The 20605-nt window shown below is 39.6% G+C and overlaps 1 protein-coding gene across 13 annotated transcripts in view; it reads left to right on the top strand.

Annotated features, from left to right (window-relative positions):
• The window catches only part of dpyda (dihydropyrimidine dehydrogenase a), a 200244-nt gene that overhangs the window by 61267 nt on the left and 118372 nt on the right, over positions 1-20605 (top strand). For all 13 annotated transcript variants that reach the window (XR_011979708.1, XR_011979709.1, XM_072679647.1 and 10 more), the window contains 2 exons: positions 11624-11711; positions 12745-12906. Coding sequence is in view for 11 of the 13 variants with exons in the window: in XM_072679647.1 (XP_072535748.1) it covers positions 11624-11711; positions 12745-12906 (250 nt within the window). In the remaining 2 variants the exon portion in view is untranslated. The remainder of the gene's footprint in view (positions 1-11623; positions 11712-12744; positions 12907-20605) is intronic.

The following is a 20605-nucleotide window of genomic DNA, read 5'->3' on the forward strand; positions in this document are numbered from 1 at the left end:
GGGGTTGGGTTGGGGGAGGGTCCTCAACCCATTGTAAAGTTTTTAAAGGGCAATCCCAACGATTTTTCAAAATTTCTGTACAATTCAGTCATTGAGATGCAAACAAAGCCATTCAGGATGGTTTGGTGTGAAACGGTTCATTGTTGAGAATTCCTGCTTACTGATTTGCTTTACAGCGGTGGTGATGGAAACCAAGGGCCCTGACATCTTCAATGCAAATATGCTAATACTTTGTTTACTGTCCAAAATGACCAACAAATGTATAGAAACATATATATATATATATACACACACACACACACACAGTATTGGTCAAATATCAGTAAGTATTTTCCCCCTTATAACACCCTGTTGTTATAACACCCATGTACCTCTCCACCTGAATGGATTTTAATAAATATGTTTTAGGCCAATATCTTATCTTAGAATCCACACATATCCAGACAAATGTCGTAAAATTAGGTTTCTGTCTGTCTTTTGGCCTCACATCCACACAAAAAGGCAGTTTTAGTCACTGAAAACGTTTCAAAAACGCTCTCCAAGGTGCAGCTTTATGAAGCCGTTGACAACACATTCATGATTCTGCCTGAATCTCCGATACCTCCTGAGTTTTAAATCACCTTATTTCCTTATTACATAAGTCCTAAAATTACATTGTGTACATGCAGATACTAGATTTCAGATTTTGACATATGAGTAAATGTAAATACTGTTGTATTATAAATACATAATGCTCTGTTTAGATTTAGAATCTGTAATTTTGTGACCTACATAGTGTTTAGGGAGTGTAAACCTCTGTATATTCTTCGTTCTTTGTGTTTTGATGTCTGTCTTTATGAGGTACTATCGCCTAGGGGTGGGCAATATGACAATATTTTATTGAAATTGTGATAAATGTTATAATCACAACGAGCACATAGTGGCACTCAGTTCTGACCAACTGCACATTTCATTAGAGAGCGTAATTAGTGCTTTCTAATGAGATGAAGTGCAACATATTTTGAATGTAAAAGTGTTGTAGAGTATTTGAATAGCAGTTTTTAAGATTCTGATTTTACTGAGGCATTTTGTCTGCATGTCAAAATACAGGGAAAAATCATGAAATTGTCTTTAAAAAAAATAAAAAAAAATAAAATAAAAACAAAATCATGATATTTAACCGTGTCACCCACCTGTAATACTGCCCTATGCAAGTCTAGCATGCTCCTCCAAGCATTAGTGTCTCTGTGTGGATGGAAACATTTTGAAAAAGGGAGCGAGGGAAATCACTGTTTTTTATTTATTTATTTAAATATCCAGATATGTGCAGGTAAGGCCTATGTCTCAGGCACCCGACAGTGTATTTGCCTTAATATTTTTGTAATGATGTTTTTAGAATCATTAACCTCTTTAGATGCCTGTTCAGATGTTTCCATCACCACCCCTGTGAACAATACTGTCTGTAAGTTTAATGAAGAATGTAACCTATTACACCAAATCACTCTGAATGACTTTGTTTACATCTTAATGATTTAATTATGCAGAAGTTTTCAAAAAAAGATGGACTTTCACTGCTTATTTGCAGTTTTTAATCATTTGTATAATTGGTATAATAAGAAGACTTCTGATTACTCGTATTTATATAATTGCTTAGTTTACTGTATAACAATTAAACTTACAAATAAAGGAGTAGATCTGTTGTATGTGTGTATGTATAATGTGTGTGTGTGTGTGTGTGTGTGTGTGTATGTGTGTGTATGTGTGTGTATGTGTGTGTGTGTGTGTGTGTGTGTGTGTGTGTGTGTGTGTGTGTGTGTGTGAGTGTTTTGGCCCTTGGCTCCGGCTGCTCCATGGTCAGGTCATGGCGGGCGTCCTGGTGTTTGCCTCTGCTCATTAGCTCAGAGCCAGCACTGATCCCAGGTTAGGGCAGCGGCGCTAATAGCCGGATTGCATGGGATTACTCCTGATGAGGCCTGCGAGCTCACATGCTGCTCTCTGCTGTCCTCTGCAGTTAAGACATGATTACAATGACTGCACAGGACACTGCCACTGTCTGCTCAAGCGGCCACACGAAAGCAGCTCATCGCCCAAATCGATGTGCAATTAACAGCAGCGCTAAAGATAGAGAGTTCTGAGCTCCCAGCAAAACAAGCTTTTAAAAACAGAGAGGAAAAAAAAGAATAAACTATAGAAAAAAAGATGAAACTGCCATTGTTTCATTTGTTTAATCGCTGCTTTTGAGATCTGGGTCTTGTTTGTTAGATGTTATGTGGATTCGGGTGGATTTTAACACAGTGATTAACGTTCGGAGAAACATGTAAACACTGATTGGTGTAAGCTCGGCAAGTTTGATGTATTTATGAATGCAAGCCATTTGGCATTCCGAGGAGCGCTGGAACAAAGGCATGTTTTCCCAGGGTGGTGCCGGGACTTCTTCAGAATTGACTTTAATTGGTTAAAAGCATGACTGTTGAAGCAATTAAGATGACAGGTGAACCTGTGTGGTGGGCATGTTCTTTTAACCTTACCTGTCGAGTCTGACAGATTCCAAAACCTGCTCCACGTGTTACCATGGCAGCGAGTACTTGATTTCATTTAACTTTTCAGTATTGGTAAGAGATCCGGTTCATGGAACAGAAGGTGCTGTTAAGATCTTTATCCTGTAGAACTTTCGGGGCATTTTCTGAATGGTTCTTGGCTTTAATGAGGACTTCTATTGGTGGTCTCTTACAGTCTGCTGTGATGTTTGAGAACGCTGGTGTTACAGGTGACGTGCAGCTTAACATGCACACTAATTGTTTCAGACTGTGTCTGCATGGACACGCATGCATACATAATATGCATACACACACACACACATATATATATATACATATACACTTACTCACTTACTTAGACCTGTTCGTCTACCCCCCATGCCCATGTCTCCGTCCCTCCCTCCCACGCTCCCTCTTCCTCTCTGGGTGGTGTGTGTGGCAGATAGTCAGCAGCGTGTGCAGCTGTTGGCTCTCCCCTGTGCTGGTGGGCAGTGGGGGTCAGGGTGGCTTTGACAGCTGTGACGGGTGCTGTGCTAACCCTGAGAGCACGCTGTAATCTCACCTCGCCTGCCTCCGTCTCTGCCTGCCTCCCCCCCGAGCCCCACTCACATCATTACACATGTGCCCACAGCTGCGGCTCCCAGCAGCACCGCCGCCACTCAGCTCAGTGCGCTCCAGTGTGTGTGAGTGTGTGTGTGTTTGTTTTTATAGGTTCTCTGGACTAAAATGTCCTGACTGTGTTGAAATAGCAGAGAGAAACGGGATGACCTACCTTACCTTGTCAGGACCAAGGAAACGATTCTCACTTTTCTTCATTGTTTCCTTTTTTTTTTTTTTTAACTTAAAGAGCAGAACAGAACCGTTTCTTTTTGGGACTGAGGTTAAAGGTAGGGTTAGGTTAAAGGTTAGGCTTGAAAATTCGTATTGTATTTAGGTGCATGTAAGTACATGTAGGTAGAGATTTCATGACTTTCAATGGGAGTCAGTGTAAAAGGATTTTTTTTAGGACTGGACAGTTAATAGAAAATTAATCGACATTCAGAACCAAATTAATTTGCTTCATATTGATTACATTGTGTGTGCTTGTTGGTTGTTGTTTTTATGGGGTATTTTTTGTGTGTGTTCATCTACTGTCCCCTTAAAAACATACTATGTCATTCATATTCACATGACTCCACCCTGTCCAGTCTGCAACATGAAAGCAATGTGGAGGAGAAATCAAAGGGTGTGCCACCTGAGCAACTCTAGCGGTTTGTAAATTCATTAAAATAATTAATTGTAATTGAGGCCAACAGTTCAGTTTATCAGGATATTGATTTGTGGTCATATTATAGTATTTAATTGGAGTCATTTTGGAGCATTTCTATTGGACACAATGTAAAGAACATTGTGAAACCCAGCAAAAAAAAAAAAAAAAAAAAAAAAAAAAAAATATATACAGTGAGTCCAAGAAGTATTTGATCCCTTGCTGATTTTCTTCGTTGGCCCACTAATAAAGACATGATCATTCTATACTTTTAATGGTAGATGTATTCTTACATGGAGAGACAGAATATTAAAAAGAAAATCCAGAAAATAAATCTAAGGAATATATATTAATTGATTTGTATTTCATGGAGTGAAATAAGTATTTGATCCCTTAGTATTCATTAGCAGTTCTGGCTTTTACAGACCAGTTAGACACTCCCAATCAACTTGTTACCTGACCTGAAGCCACCTGTTCTCACTAATCACTTGTGTGAAAAACACCTGTCCACAGAATCAGACAGATCACACAGATTTCAAGTCTCCAACATGGGTAAAACCAAAGAGCTGTCACAGGACCTCAGAGTCAGAATTGTTGACCTTCACAAAGCTGGAATGGGCTACAAAAAGATTAGTAAGGTGTTGGATGTGAAAGTAACAACTATTGGTGCAATTATCAGAAAGTTTAAAGAGTATAACATGACAATCAACAGACCTCGGCCCGGTGCTCCAAAGAAGATTTCGCCTCGTGGGGTGGCAATGATGCTGAGAACAGTCAGAAATTGTCCTGCAACCACTCGGCAGGAGTTAGCAAATGACCTGAAGGCAGCTGGGACCACAGTTTGCAAGGAAACAATTGGCAACACTTTGCGCAACAATGGATTCACATCCTGCAGTGCCCGAAAGGTACCCCTGCTGAAGAGAGCACATGTGGAGGCGCGCCTCAAGTATGCCAATGATCATTTGAAAGATGAACCAAGTTATTGGGAGAAGGTTTTGTGGTCAGACGAGACCAAAATTGAACTTTTTGGCCTCAACTCCACCCGCCATGTGTGGAGGAAGAAAAATGCTGCCTATGACCCCAAGAACACTGTGCCCACCGTCAAGCATGGAGGTGGAAGCATAATGTTTTGGGGGTGTTTCTCTGCCAAGGGTACAGGGCTACTTCACCGCATCACTGGGAAGATGGATGGAGCCATGTACCGCACAATCCTGAGGGACAACCTCCTCCCCTCTGCCAGGGATCTGAAAATGGGCCGTGGTTGGGTCTTCCAACATGATAACGACCCTAAACATACAGCAAAGGCAACAAAGGATTGGCTCAAGAAAAATCACATTAAGGTCATGGAGTGGCCCAGTCAGTCGCCAGACCTCAATCCGATCGAAAATCTATGGAGGGAGCTGAAGGTCAGAGTTGCCAAGCGACAGCCCACCAACCTTCATGATTTAGAGAGGATCTGCAAAGAAGAGTGGGCCAAAATTCCCCCTGGTGTGTGTGCTAAACTTGTGGTTAACTACAACAAACGTCTCACCGCTGTGCTTGCAAACAAAGGCTTTGCCACTAAGTATTGAGTGTGTTTGGCAAGAGGGATCAAATACTTATTTTCCTCATTGAAATACAAATTAATTAAAATATATTCTTTAAAATTATATTCTGGATTTTTGTCTTGATATTCTGTCTCTCCATGTTAGAATATATCTACCATTAAAAGTGCAGAAGGATAGTGTCTTTATTAGTGGGCAAACAAAGAAAATCAGCAAGGGATCAAATACTTCTTGGACTCACTGTATATATATATATATATATATATATATATATAGAGAGAGAGAGAGAGAGAATTAAGTATTTTGGCACAATTGGCAGCATTGTCAACTACAATATCAACCCCTGGCAGCTCCCCTATATGTATGTATGTATGTAAATAATATAAGTAATACTAATAACATTAATACAGAGAGTAGTCATTTCAGGACATGTCACTGTATTCATGTCAAAGCTCTTCTAATGGGAGTTTAGTGTTGTTTCTAGTGCTCATTTAACACCAGCTCTGGTAAATCAGTGCTTAGTGATGGTAAAACAGGTGAGCTAGTGATGGAATTGGATGAAACACATCCATGCGATGGCTGGGGCATCCAGAAGAAAGATCTCAACTGCTGAGGAATTCTTATTTTTTTGTTCTGTATTTAGATGTACTTGCATATTCTAATGTGATATGTCATATTTTACAAGCAGAAACCTCTTAAGTGTCTAAAACTGTTTGTGTCTGTTTTATTTTTTTATGACATTAGAAATTATCCGGACAAACATTAACACAGTAATAAGTCACACACGTTGGTTGTTTTAAAATTGTAATATGTTGAAAGCTAGTTATCAGTATAAGCTTTGGATTCTTCTTGATGCCTCTAGTCATTACATACATTTGTTCAAACCCACCAGCAGCAGCACACCTGATTTAACATAATGACCTACTGATTAGATAAACCAGATATTGGATAATAACCACAATTAATAATGGGCTTCCTTATTGAGAGGTGTGGAAATGGGTATATGAACACACTGACTTATGAAATCACTTGTTTATACATTGATGTTATGTTGTTTGCTTTTATTGAAAAGTGAGTTTCTGAGCAGATAAACACTTACTGCTCAGATAAATTGCCTGACCTGATATGTCAACGACACAATGGAAGATGGCACACTGCTCATTGAGTGATGGAGTGTGTTGAAGAGTGGGGAAGTTGTGGAGAACAGTCACCAGATTTAAATAGCATTGAGTTGAGAGCTTGTGAGAAGGTGTGGAGAAATGTGTAGAGAAAAAATGCAGTCATTATGGGAGGTCTGTGGCCTGCAGTGAAAAACACGTGGGAAGCGATTTTTTTTTTTTTTGAGGAAATTTAGTGAAATCTGAAAATAAAAATGCATTTAGAATGTGTGTGTGTATGTATGTAAATGTATGTAAATGAATGTAAAGTAAAAACAAAAAACAAACAATATATATATATACAAACAATATGTATGTTGTCTATCACATTTTTATGTAAATGTATTATGCAAATGTTTGGACACCCTTGGCTAATTGACACGTTTTATCATGTTGTTTAATTGAGAGCTAGTAAACACAGCCTCTGTGGCTGATCAAGCAGAAAACACAACAATGCACAGTTATTTTCCTAACATAAAAAAATTAAATTAAAAAATAATAAATTTACAAATGGCCTCTGGGATATTCTTGTGTCACATGCCTAGCTTGTCTGTTACTGTTTATCATAAGCCTGTAATTGCCACTCCAAAGCTTCAGTTTGTCTCTCTTTAGGTTGTCTCTGGTGGTTTGGAGATATGCTTTATTGTAGAGGATATTTGCCTTTCAGGTTCAGCTGTAAACAGAAAGTTTGACATTTACATCCAAGATTTGCTGGTGTTTTTGGACTCTGTTCTTACCCTCAATCCATGCGATATTGTCAGTGCTACTGGTGGCAAAACAACCCCAAAGCATGATACAGCCACCCCAAAGCTTCACAGTTGACAAGGTGTTTTTAAAGGAAATGTGTTTATTTTTAATACCGTGCAGATACTCAAAATGTATAATTGCTTATTGTGGTAGAGAGTTCTATTTCAGTCCATAGCACTTGTTTCCAAAACCCATCTTGCTTCTCTAGATGTTCTATAGCATACGCTCAATGTTGAGTTTTGTGACAGGGTCACAGTTAATGTGTTTTTTAAACATTTTTATAATTTTTTTTGATGACTCTTCCACAAAGTGCACATGTGTATGTTTGTGCAAGCAACGCTGCACAGTAGAATGGTGCGCCACACTCTTAACTCCGCTAAACTTGGAAAATTTGGAACTTATGAAGGCTTTTAGTTCTGTGGCAGCTATGGTTGAGGTTCGCTACCTTTTTCCATGTAAATAAACAGTGGATAGCATGTTTGTCTAGCTGATTTACAGTAGCAATAGTGAAAACTCCTCTAGGGAAGTGTTTGGATGAGGCACATTTGGATTTGAATGTTTTATTGGTGACAGAATAATGTTATTAAGCTAAATATTAGGCGTGATAATTGCACTTATCTTAATGTAAAAAACACCAAAGCACTGGATTAAAGTGTTCGCACATTAGAGTTTTACACAAGCGATGGTTATGCCCATCACTACAATGTCAACTTTATTTGACTTTATCATTAGAAATGCAGACATGATTCATGTCTACATTTCATCACCATCTCCATTATCCCCATATTGTCCAGGGTTCCACTGTAATTCAACTGCATGGTTCCACTGCAAAGGCAAAAGTATTATTATTATTTTAGTTAATCCCAGGCAGCGTTATTAGACAGTGGGAGGTGTGATTGTGTCTTTGAGGTTTGCAGTTTCAGCTCAATCTTATTATTTTTGTCGCCCCTCTCGTTCTCTGACAAACTCTTCAAAACTCTCTTGACTAAAAGACGATTCCATTTCCCAAAGAATATGAATAAAATGATTAGTTTCTCAAACGGAGAGAATGTTGTGCTGACTATTGGTGGAGACAACTGATTCACAAAAGTAAGCAATCATTAACATTATGAAAGTCTCTTAGGCTGGACATTTTCTTTCTTTCTTTTATTAAATTGAATTCCTCGTTCTATTACGAGCTCGTTTGACTTTAGTAATAATAGAAACAATGAATAACAAGATTAGCTACCTGCGCATACTGGGGCCCTGTAATGCCGTGGAATACACTCATCACACAGAGCATTCAAAGCCTTTGATTATTAGTCAAGCAAAAGATGAGAAGAGCGGAAGAGAAAGGGAAAGAAAGGGAAGGGGGGAAAAAATCAGCTTGCAATGGTCTGCTAATCAACAGCTCCTTCAATTTGAGCAATGCTTATTGCATGATTATTTGGGCGCATTGAAAAAACATGTGTACAGTCAGTGATGTGATTGCATTATAGAGCACAAAGCGGTGGTGCTCTACCTAATGCACTCCGCGGTTAGCCACTCTTTTTGTGTGTGTGTGTGTGTGTGTGTGTGTGTGTGTGTGTGTGTGTGTGTGTGTGTGTGTGTTTTCCCTTTTTTTTTTTTTTCAGGAGCGCGGCTCGCCATGCCCGCTTGAATTGCTGTGACCTAGAGCAATTCTTGAACAAATAAGATTGCCTTTGTGTGTGCATTATTTTCTGTTGACATTTGCTAAGCACTTGGGCTGCTGGCCACAGGAGATAGATGAGGGCCCAAAATGTGTCTGTAGCCAGTGTCTTTAATGTTACCTTGAGAGAAGAAAAAAGAGAGCCAATGGGATTCTTGTCCATGGACTATTGTGCAGAGCTGGGTGTGACAGTAGAGCGAATAGGTTATTTTACTTTGACTCCTCTTTTTTTCTTTCCCTCAAGCATTTTTTTTTTTTTTTTTTTTTTGAAAGGAGAGACAAAAAGCCCCCGAATCAACTGAAGGTGCCCTCGCGCAGATTTTCATTTCGATCTCTGAGATCTCATCTTTATGAATGTTTTTGTACACTTTGACCTGACTGGGAATGGCTGCTTTGTAGGCTGTATGTCTAAACTGTACAAAAAAATCATTTTTTAAGGTCGTCGGTATGGTGCTCCATATAGTGTGCCAGTAGTCCAGTTCCAGTGAATTTTGAATAATGCATTTGTTGGACATGAGGCAGGGTTTTATAACCGAATGTTGGCAAGAGTACATTGTATTTTTTTTATATGAGAGAGGGAGAGAGAGGGAGAGAGAGAGATGTGGCTATGTCTTTCTGAAGCTCTGCTCACTGTGTACCCTCAGTATTAATCATGCCAGAGGAGATAAGAGGGCTAGTGCTGGCCAGCGTCCTCAGAGAGCCGCTCTTACTTTAGCAGCGTGTGCTCCTCCTTGCAGCCCCAGCTTTCTCCCAGGCAAACACTGCTTCAATATCCATTATGCCAGGGGCCAAGGATAATTTATTGTCAAATAAGGAAAATGGGTCAACACTAATGTCACTTGATGATCAACCACCCAGGTTTAATAAAACATAGCGGTGCTGCTGCGTGGTCCCGCGCGCCTGTTCCTGTCCCCAGTCCGCTCTACCTGGCCGCAGCACTGTGGTAATTACCCCGCTGTCACTGTGATAAGTGGTATTAATGGCGGCCTTGTGCACTTTAGTCTGCACTGGGCTTGCAGCGTCGTGAGATGGGATTATTATAGGCGTCCAGCTGGAGTGTGTGTGCTTTTGTGTTACTCTGTAGGGATGTGCACATGTGTGTGTGTGTGTGTGTGTGTGTGTGTGTATGTGTGTGTATGTGTGTGTATGTGTGTGTGTGTGTTGGGGGGGGGGGCATCTCTGAGGATGCAGGTGGGAGCACTAGGTAGGTCACTCACAAGGTTCAAGATAGCTTTACTGGCATGACTGTAAAGAGAACAATATTGCCAAAGTTGTGGCAAATATATATTAGTGCTGGGTGACATAACCTTAAATCAGTATTACAATTAATTTAACATTTTATCTCATTATGATTAATGAATGAACAAGCTGCTCGAGTTGCTTAGATGGCTCAGTGTCCGAGTTCTCAATGTTGCTTGTCGTGGATTGAATAAGGCAAAGTTAAGTAACTAGATAGTATGGTTTAAGGGGACAGTACATGAAAGCACATGGTGGGAAAAGTGCTATCAGATATTTTTTTAATAATATGTAATCATATTGGTGTGTATGTTCACCGATCAGTCATAACATTAGCACCACCTGTGTTGGCACAACATTTAAGGCATGGACTTAGTAAGTCCTCTGAAGGCATCCTGTGGTATCAGATCCTGTAAGTCCTGTAAGTTGAGATGAGGCCTCCTTGAGCATTGATTAATCGTCACTGGTTCATCACAAAACCTGCCTGGTGTCATGTGACAATCATGGCTGCACAATATATGATTTTAGCATCATCATGGCAATGTGCACATATGCAGTATACGCAGTGCACATTTGCACTGTTCTCAATTTCAGTTATATATGTATCAGAATACTTATATATGTATGTAGCGGTGTGTGTGTGTGTTTGTGTGTGTAAAAAAAAAAAGAACCTTCCAAATAATTTGCAGGATTTCTGTTGGTCCACTTATCATGACATTTTGACACAATGCCAGATTCAAATGTGAGATTCTTGTGTGACAGCGGCGAAATATATTTTACTTTAATACCTAAAACTATAGTTTTAAGTTTTTAATTGTAATAAATAGTAAAGGAGTAAGTGCGCTCTCTCTCTCCCTCTCTCTCTCTCTCGCGCTCTATATTTCTTCTTTCTCTCCCTCCTCCTTGCTCGCCCTAAAGGAGAAAGCACTGTTCCAAATCAGTGCCACATCATCTGAAATCATTAGTGTGCCGGGTTTCAAACAGCTGTGTGTGTGTTTTTAACGTGTAAACTAATGAGTGTGTGCCAACAGCAGGAGAGGGGGCCTTCCCTGCCGCACCCCTCCTGTCACACACACTCACGACCACGGGCAAAACATCCATTCTGATTGGGCATGAATATTTAATTATCCCCCTCCAAATTATCCTATTTATCATTCAAAACTAGTTTGTCATTGTCACCAATATGGCGACTTTGAGCTGCAGCGTTTTCACTGTAGGATGATTCCCCAGGAGATGGAGCTGGGCGTTCAGCTTGTCAGCATGGCAAACACTATTTATTTATTTATTTATTTATTATTTTTTACAAGCGATATGGCCTCATATTAAAGCAAAGGGCGACTCTGCGCGTTAAGTGGCGCGGGCATGTTAGTCTCTCCTTGTGGTGCTGACCTAGCTCACTCTCCATGCTCTGTGTAGCCCAGGCTTTTTACACTAAATAGAGCTTTTCAGATGTACAGCACGCAGAATAACCGCAGTGCATATGCTTTGTTTCTTTCATTTGCTGACAGATGTCTAAAGTGTGCCGATGCACCTTGTCAGAAGAGCTGCCCCACTAACCTTGACATAAAGGCCTTCGTCACCAGCATCGCTAACAAGGTAATGTGGTTTTGTGTCTGATTTCCCACCATTTAAGTGTCCAGACTTTGACTGGCTTTCACAAAAAGTGACTTTCATGTTTTCAAAGCCCATTGCCTGCTACACAAGAATTCACTGGAGCACAGAGTGTAAAAAAAAACAGTTATGGCAAATGCAAAAGTTTCTTTAAATTTCTTGAAGTTGTTACCATGTACTCAAATGACGAGTACCCTTCATTTTTGCATTTGAGTAATTTGAAGAATAAGAATAAAGGATAGAAAAATGTACAAATATATTCTTTCTGCTAACCTTGATGGTTGTGCGTCATTGAAATACATGGGCTCGCGCTTTCCCTTTGCCAGACCTTTTATTGAAATGTCAAACATTGCTATTCCGGCAAAGAGGGAAATCTGACATTCAGAAAATTTATAGAATGTGGAACCCCTGTGTTTAACTCTAAACTTTTTATATGACTATTTTTTCCCATGCAAATGCTTTCAATAGAAAGGTTTGTCTTGCAACCGCTTGCTTGATTTTTAAAGGAGTACTTGATCCACATGGCCTTTCAAAGCTGTAATGTTCCAGATCTCCCATTGGCTTCGTACTGCACATTTAGCCATCAGTCAGCCATTGAAGCTCAAGACCAGCTTATATAATCAGCATGAAAAGACCCTTCCAAAATACCCTTGCTAAGTGCTGCCTGAAACTTTCCGTCCCTCTGCTGCACTGTTGACTGTTCCGTCAAGGCTGTTGCTGTTGTCCTTCAGCACATTTCGAGAATTTAGAGATTTTCGTTTTCTTTAGTTTTGAGTCAAGGCTGTCTAAGGGACAGTGCGATTGCTCCATTCTGCATTCTTGTACTATGAGTTTGGTGGCCACTGGACGCTTTAGTTATCAATTGCCGTCGTCTCGCACCCTCAGCCTTTCAGCATGAAGTAGAAGAAAGGCAACTATCTTGATCATGTAACATTAGCACAGATTTCAGGCCTTAGTTTGCATTTGTAACTTCTGCATTTGTTTGTTCTTCATAAGTGTTAGTTTGTTCTTTTCGCAGAACTACTACGGGGCAGCAAGGGCGATCCTATCAGACAATCCGCTGGGTCTGACGTGTGGGATGGTGTGTCCCACCTCGGACCTCTGCGTGGGCGGCTGTAACCTCTACGCCTCTGAGGAAGGACCAATCAACATCGGGGGGCTGCAGCAGTTTGCCACTGAGGTACGTCTGGTCAGAAAACATTGAGGACAACAAAGCTCTTACCCAGCGCACACAGCGTTTCTAATTTTTCCCTCATTGTGCATATCAAATCAGACAGTCTTTCATAAGACATTGATAAATTTGCACATTTAGTTTTTATTCACATTTCACATTTCGAGTCTCTCTGGACTGATCCATGAGAGGAGTCAGAATTGGTTCAGTGTATTAGGTAAATGGCTAGGAGTCTTTTTGCAATTCTAAGTACCTTAGGGTTAGTAGCCCCGAACCTGACCCGGAGAACAGTTCTTCAAAGCATACAGATGCTGTGTGTGCTTCAGATTTTTTTTTTTTAAGCATTTCCTGTAAAAGCTCAGTGTGCATTTTATGGCTTGCCCCTTCTCCAGCTCAGCAGTGGCAGAACAGTAATTTCTGCCCTCTCTGTTTAGCTCACATAAGCCATGATGGAGAAGACAGCGTGTTCTACCAGTGCTTTATTAATGGGGCCTCTCAGCCCTTTGTTATGGCTGCAGTAGAAGCTCGGGTGCATGGCGTCTGTCATCCTCTGCCATAACAGTCGTAATTCTCCCCCTGCCTCATCCCAGCAGCCAAGCCCTTCTGCCACGATAAACGACGGATTCCCCGTTAGAATCCCCGCCGCAACGAGGGGCCTGAGGAAAACGTCTCGACTCGCTCCAGACGTCAAAGTCAACACAGATTACTTTGTTAAGATGCTGGGTTTAAGAAGCTGCAGCAAGCAGGGGAATCTTTCATGTCTAAAACAGAGGATGTAATGTCAGATGATCTTCATTTCATGTTCAGAAGGAAGGACTAAAAAGGAGACGGGAGGCAGAGGGAGGGGGGCTTCGCTTTAAAGCGGCGCGGCTGAGATGGTTTAGTTTTGCGGTAAATAGATTGCCACAGAGATTTGTTCTCTGCCACTGGATGTTCCTCACGTGGCATGACTGTTATCGGTGAAGGCAGCTTTTTATGTAAAGCTCAGGCTTTTTTGAACCGCTATATGTAGACTCTGTTTGATCATCTGGCGCCTTGTTTTCTCCCGTGGAATAATGATTGGAGTAAGGGTGTCTTAGTCCATGGTGCAGCTCCGAGATAATCAGAGTATCTGTTCTCGTCATTGTCATAGCGAGCTTTATTTAGTTCCATGGTAACTGCTAATTAAATGAAAATGTCAGCCATAGTGTGTGGGCTTGAATTGCTGTCTTTGACCCATGGCCCTGTGGGGTTGCTGCTAAGGATGCTTTTCCTGCTCCTAACGAAGACTCCATTCTCTATAACGTGAAGTGGAGTAGCAGAACTCAATAGAGAGCAGTGAGACTGCTGGCCATTTGCGAGAGAAAGACAATACCCTATGATGACTTGCTTACTGTAGTTTTGAAATGGATAGAATGATGATTAACATGATTGTGTAACGTTACAATATCAAATCTAGGGGGAATTAGCCCACTTGTTGGAGAAATCTGACACTGACTCCATTCCTGCCATTCTTCAGTTCTAAGATGCCCAGACTTGTCCACACTGTTTTTTTCCCCCCACTCTGTCTTTATAACCATGTTGTGTAACTGCACTCGCTAGCCTTATTCCCCGTTTGGACAAGTGAACCAGAGTTCAAGGAAACACAGCTAAGCGGCCACAAAAGCAGGGAATTCAAACACATTAGGTAATGCAGCCATGCAAGGCAGCCTTTTAAAGTAGCAGTGTTTGTACTGAATGTGTAAGAGCAAGCGTAGCTGCCAGGTCCGATATTGCGAATGCAGTGTAAGAACATGACAGGGCTAAATTCTCTTTCTGTAGAGCGTTGGAATAGCAGAACGGTTTATATCTCTATACCATTTGTGTGCAATTCTTACAGGTTCCAGGATGCCTGATATCTCAATCTGATAGGCTAGATCTATACCATCACCACTGCATCAGTACCTTTTTTACCAAATAGGATATCTGTCAGATGGGACTGATCCACATTCGGTATAGTTTCTCTGGCATGGTTGTTGTAAAATGGTATCAAACATATTAGACCTTTAAAACAATATCATTAAATTTGTGCATTAAAAGCTGCAAGATTATAGTGTGTATAGATCTTTGCATTGCTATCTAAATATTGCTGAATAAGAACCAAACATTCCTAATCAGAACATTGAATCAATATAGATATCTAATAATAATAACACTAATAATAATAATAATTAACACTACTACTACTATTACTACTACTACTACTACTAGTACTACTACTAATAATAATAATAAAAAGAACAATATTGTCCAACTTGCTGTATATCAGAGTGCCCTTTTTGGTCATTGTGTTCTACCAGAAAGGTTAATTCCTGGCACATTCTGTTTATATATTCTGTCTTATATATTCTCCCTAATAGTCTTGATTTAATTGGAATATGTAAAAAAAGAAAAGGAACTAAACACAACATTTGAGCAAACAATAACAAACAGACATCTACAAGTGTTAATGTTCATACTTAGTACTTTAGTACTTGGTACTTAGAATTTTGGATTAACTTAACTTAAATAGTATGGTATGGTGTAACAGTTTGGACATCTTACCAAGTCAGTACTGGGTGACACCTACTTTGGCAAATTTCGCAGCTTGCACACACTTTTTGCCAGCAAGAACTCGTTCTATTATTGTGTTATGAAATTTCACCCTCTCCTCCATGCAAAATCTATCCACAGATTTTCAAAATCTATCTGCACATTTTTAGTGGTGTTCCACTCTGACTCGGGACTGTGAGGCTCATTCCAAAAGCTTCAGCTTGCATTTACTTGCAAGTAGTTCTTGGTGGATTTTGTAGATTTGGATCATTGACATTGCCGTTGCTGTATCACATTTGCTTCCCGAGTTTGCTAATGTTTTGTTTTGAATACAGTTACTGAATTATTTTTTATGTTAATCTGTTATTAATTCATTGTACATTAAAATGACTAACATAACTGAGAGAGAATGGCAAAGCTAGCAGCAAGAATACAGCCCCTGCTAACAGGCACTGTCTCAGATGCTTAAAAAAGATAGGCTATGGCTTGTACAGTTTCATTACTTGCTAAAAAATAAAAGGCACAATTACAAAAGCAGCCACTCTCTCCTGCCATCCACCTCTGCTGTGACTTATTAGACATCTCTGTCTAGGTGCCAGCTCCCTTCTCCTTAAATGTGAGAGGTCAGCCTGGTTATCGAGCCGATAATTAGATAACCCCAGGTAGAGGGGCTATCACTGCCCAGCTCTATTCAGCTGTTGCCCCTGTAGCCTGGCTACAATCACAGATAAAGTCAGTGCCTCGCTTCAATTATGGGCGATGCACAGCGTTACTGTCTGGAGGTGGCTAAGCGCATTAACGTTTTCCGAGGCGTCTTCACTCACTCTCTCACCCAGATGTGTGGCAGCATGAGTGTCAGGCTGTATTGAAGATTCTCCCAAAATGTACAACGGAAGGCTCTTGGAGCAGCCTCCTGCTGCTCTTTAACATGAGGTTGGGCTCTTTCAATTAGGGCACAGATAAATGTCAAGAACTTTGGGACTTTCTAAATGGAAGTTACTGAAAAGACCACTAATATTAGACACGTGATCCCGTCACACATGGTCCTGACAAAAATGCATGCCTTTAATAAGTGAATGTATTTTCTCTGCATTGTCCTACGCAGTAAGTGGTGTCTCTCTTTCTTTACCATTTTTTTTGTATTTAGAATCTCCATATTTATTGCACCCACTGCTGTTCTTTACTCTTTTTCTGTGGTTTCGTTCTTTTGTTGATCTACAATAAGGGTACTCTACCCTATTCCTGGTCTAATCACTGTGGAGTTAGTCAAACGTGAGTAGTCTGAAGCATCGACTCAGTCATTGGGAGTTTGCCGGTTAAATGCCTGGTGATGCCACGGCCTGGATCCATGGCCTGGATTCCCAGAGAGCACAATTGGCGTAGATCTCTGAATGGGTAAGATGGTCTGTCCTCTTCCTATTGGAAATGGCAATGGCTAAAAGTGTGACCAAAATTGTGTGTATGTTAATATTTAGAATGCATTGTCTATAAAATATTTTAAAGTAAACCTTGATACTGTACTAAATGACTTTAAACATTAAGAAAACATTTTTCTGTCAAAATTATATTAATTAATGCAAAAAATCATAAAATTTCACACCCCTATTAAAATATTTAACTATCCAGAATTATTAGCTATTGTAACAGCTACAAAATAAGTGATATACAACAAAAGTATTGATTAGTGGTATTTTGTCTTCTATTAGCAAGTTAATGTTGGTAATGCTGTAACAGAATACTTCAGAAACTGATATGGCTCAGGATATTACAGTGACTGGCATTAGTAGTCACTAAGTTGAGCTTCAGTGATTTTAGTAAGGGTAATATTAGCGGTAGTCGCTTCCTCAGGGAGCAGTTCAGTCAGTAGGCAGACTTTTTCGTATTAGGTAGCAGGATATCTTCTTTTAAGATGCTTGACCACGCATGCTGTGTTTCTGTGGGAAGCTTAACTAGACTTATCAGGTTAAATCACTTGTGTTAATAAAATATAAAAATATATATGTAGTGTCTTTATTTATTAGTAATGTTTAAATAATTTCTCTAATTAGAAGTAGGTGTCTTAAGTTATAGTTAGAGCTAAACTCTAGGAGTGTAGATCTCCAGCTGTAGGGTTGGACAGCCTTGCCGCACAGTAACAGCTGACTGTTGTGATGAGGGAGATACGTGGCTGAAGACGTGCATTTTACTTTTGAGAAGAATATTTGAATAAACAATAAGGAAATATACTGAGTGAAGTACATTGAGCTGAGTAACTCATTATCACCCAGTAGCGGTTGCACTTGCAGCCCCACGGCCTATTCCACATGGCTTGTCAGGTGCAGTTTGCAGTCCATTGTTTCACTAAGACAACGAGAAGAATTAGAAAACCGAGATTGTGTTTTAAAATTGATGCATTGTTTGTTTCATGGCAGCAGCAATAATAGGAAGGGCCTCTAAACCGCTCTCAGGGATTATTAGAAATGCATTGTCATGCAGCAATTTGGGCTTCACAGTTCATGAGATTCATGAATAACTAAATTAATATCACCTATAATGTTGCCTGCTCAGGCATAATATTGTATTAACAATACAAGCCTCTATGTATGGATCTTGATAATCTTATTAAGAAGACAAAGCGCTAGTCTTCTCATTTTACGACTGTTAATGGATATAGCGCTACAGGCTTCTCATTAAGGCCTGTTTGGATAACTTGCCTTATTCTTTATGTATCTCCTCAGCCATCTTCATTTGATGTCTTCATATGGTTATTCATGGAATGAACAATTTTTGCCTGTTATGTTTTGCTGTTTTCTACTTCTGCTCATAACCCAAGACAGCAGCAGGGTGAAATGTGCGAATGTCATGCTGACTCTAAGTAGTATTCTTCTGAAGCCAAATCCCCAGTTGCGGGCAAATGCAGATTTCTGCTGAGGAATCATCACCCTGTTGTTTCCCATAATGCCTTGTTCATGCTGGTTCATGACTCCCGTTCACGTTTTCATGCCTAAATTGAAATACTTCCATGCAAGAGTGTTATTGTTCTATATCATACTAAAATATTGAATATAGAACTCTCCTTAACTTCCAGTTTAAGTGTTAGAGCTGCAAAATATATGCCCATATTGTGAAATTGATGTTAATATTGTGATCTTAATCTTGCAGAAAGCTGCAATATGCAAATGAGCCCTCTATCAAATGCCTAAATAATTATCTTTACAGTAGTATCCTATCCTAATCTCAAACATTTCTGATGTGTGTTTCTGTAAGCAGATTGATTGATCAAAACATCTAGGCATTTACATGATCCAAAATATTTCAAACTAAATTGACAAAACCTAAAATAATAAAAAATAAATTATTGCAGATGCAGGCCAATCTTTAATCATTTCACATCAGCGGTTTACCAGTATAACTGTGATTCATAGTAATTTGTATAACAGTTATGAAATATAGCAATATAATCACAGACGGACAGATTGATGCATATATACATAGAGATACATACATACATACATTCTCATATACATATTGTTGCTGTCATTTTGGATCATTTCTGTTGGTTTATTCATTATGAAATACAAAGACTGCATGATTCAAATTATGTCAAAACCTGAATGACAGCAGGAATGGAGAGAGAGTTTTTGTATGCATAATTGCATGCACACATACATACATAAATATTTGCATACATACATTCATAGATGCATACATATTTCTCTTCAAGTTTCTTAACATGGAAGTCAATGTAAAAAAGATTTTATTTATTAAGTCATTCTGGAGCATTTTATTGGTCCATCCATTGACACAATGTAAAGACCAACTACCACATTTAAATTATGTCAAAAAGTCAAAATTCCATAGAAATGCAGTACATACATACATACATACATATGAAATACATACATATTAAATACATAAATACATATTGAAAATTAGACACAATATATGGATACAAGAAAACAGCCACTCACCTGCACCTGCCAATATCCACAGTCAGAGGAATCATCAAGCAGTTTAAAACCACTGGAACAGTGGCAAACAAGCCTGGGGGAGGACGCAAGTTCATCTCGCCATTACGCACAGTGAGGAGAATGGTGAGAGAAGTAAATAGTTCTCCAAATCTCACTGTTAGAGAATTTTATCAAACAGTAGCATCTTGGGGTCACAAAGTCTCCTTAATCAGGCGCTACAGCCAACAAGCTGTTTGGGAGGCATGCATGGAAAAAGCCTTTTCTCACCTACAAGCATAAATGTAAATGTCTGGAGTTTGCTAAACAGTACTGGGACTTCATCTGGTACCGTGTGCTTTGGTCAGATGAGACCAAGATAGAGCTTTTTGGCAACAAACACACTAAGTGAGTCTGGTGTAACACCAAAGACGAGTATGCAGAAAAGCACCTCATGCCCACTGTGAAGTATGGGGGAGGATCGGTGATGCTGTGGGCCTGTTTCTCTTCCAAAGGCCCTGGGAACTTTGATAGGGTGCAGGCCATCATAAACTCCTTGAAATACCAGGACATTTTAAATCTAAATCTGGTGACCTCTGCCCGAAAGCTGAAGATGGATCGTCACTGGGTCTTTCAGCAAGATAATGACCCTAACATGTGGCCAAATCTACACAAAAATTGGTTACCAGACACAAAATCAAGCTCCTCCCATGGCCATCAAAGGACAATTTAGAGAGATTGCGCAAAGCGGAATGGTGGAAGATCCCTCTCTCTGTATTCTCCCATTTTGTGAAATGTTAAAAATGAAGTGTCTTTTTAGCAAAAGGGGGTTGTACAAGGTATCAACATCAGGGGTGCCAATAATTGTGGCTTACATGATTTCATGAAAAACAAGTACATATGTATGTACATACATACATAGATACATGCATAGTTGTTTGCAAACAAACACAGTACCATACAAGACTTTCAGTAAATAAAAAAAAATAATATAGCGCCATAAAGTCATGTTTTTCATTGGACAATGAAGATGTGTATATACGTAAATACTATATCAACACTGCCCATTTATTTTATATATTAAAGGAGAAGACATAAATGGTTTAACTTTGAATGGAAGTCCATTCCAAGTAATTTAGCATTTGTATTGGTCTATTCATCCAGAGCTACTTACATAGTGCACAAAAAAATGGAGGTGGAGACATGTTTTCCACTAGACAGCAGCGATATAC

Source organism: Salminus brasiliensis, chromosome 5 (assembly GCF_030463535.1).
Source record: "Salminus brasiliensis chromosome 5, fSalBra1.hap2, whole genome shotgun sequence".
NCBI classification, from domain to species: Eukaryota; Metazoa; Chordata; class Actinopteri; order Characiformes; family Bryconidae; genus Salminus; species Salminus brasiliensis.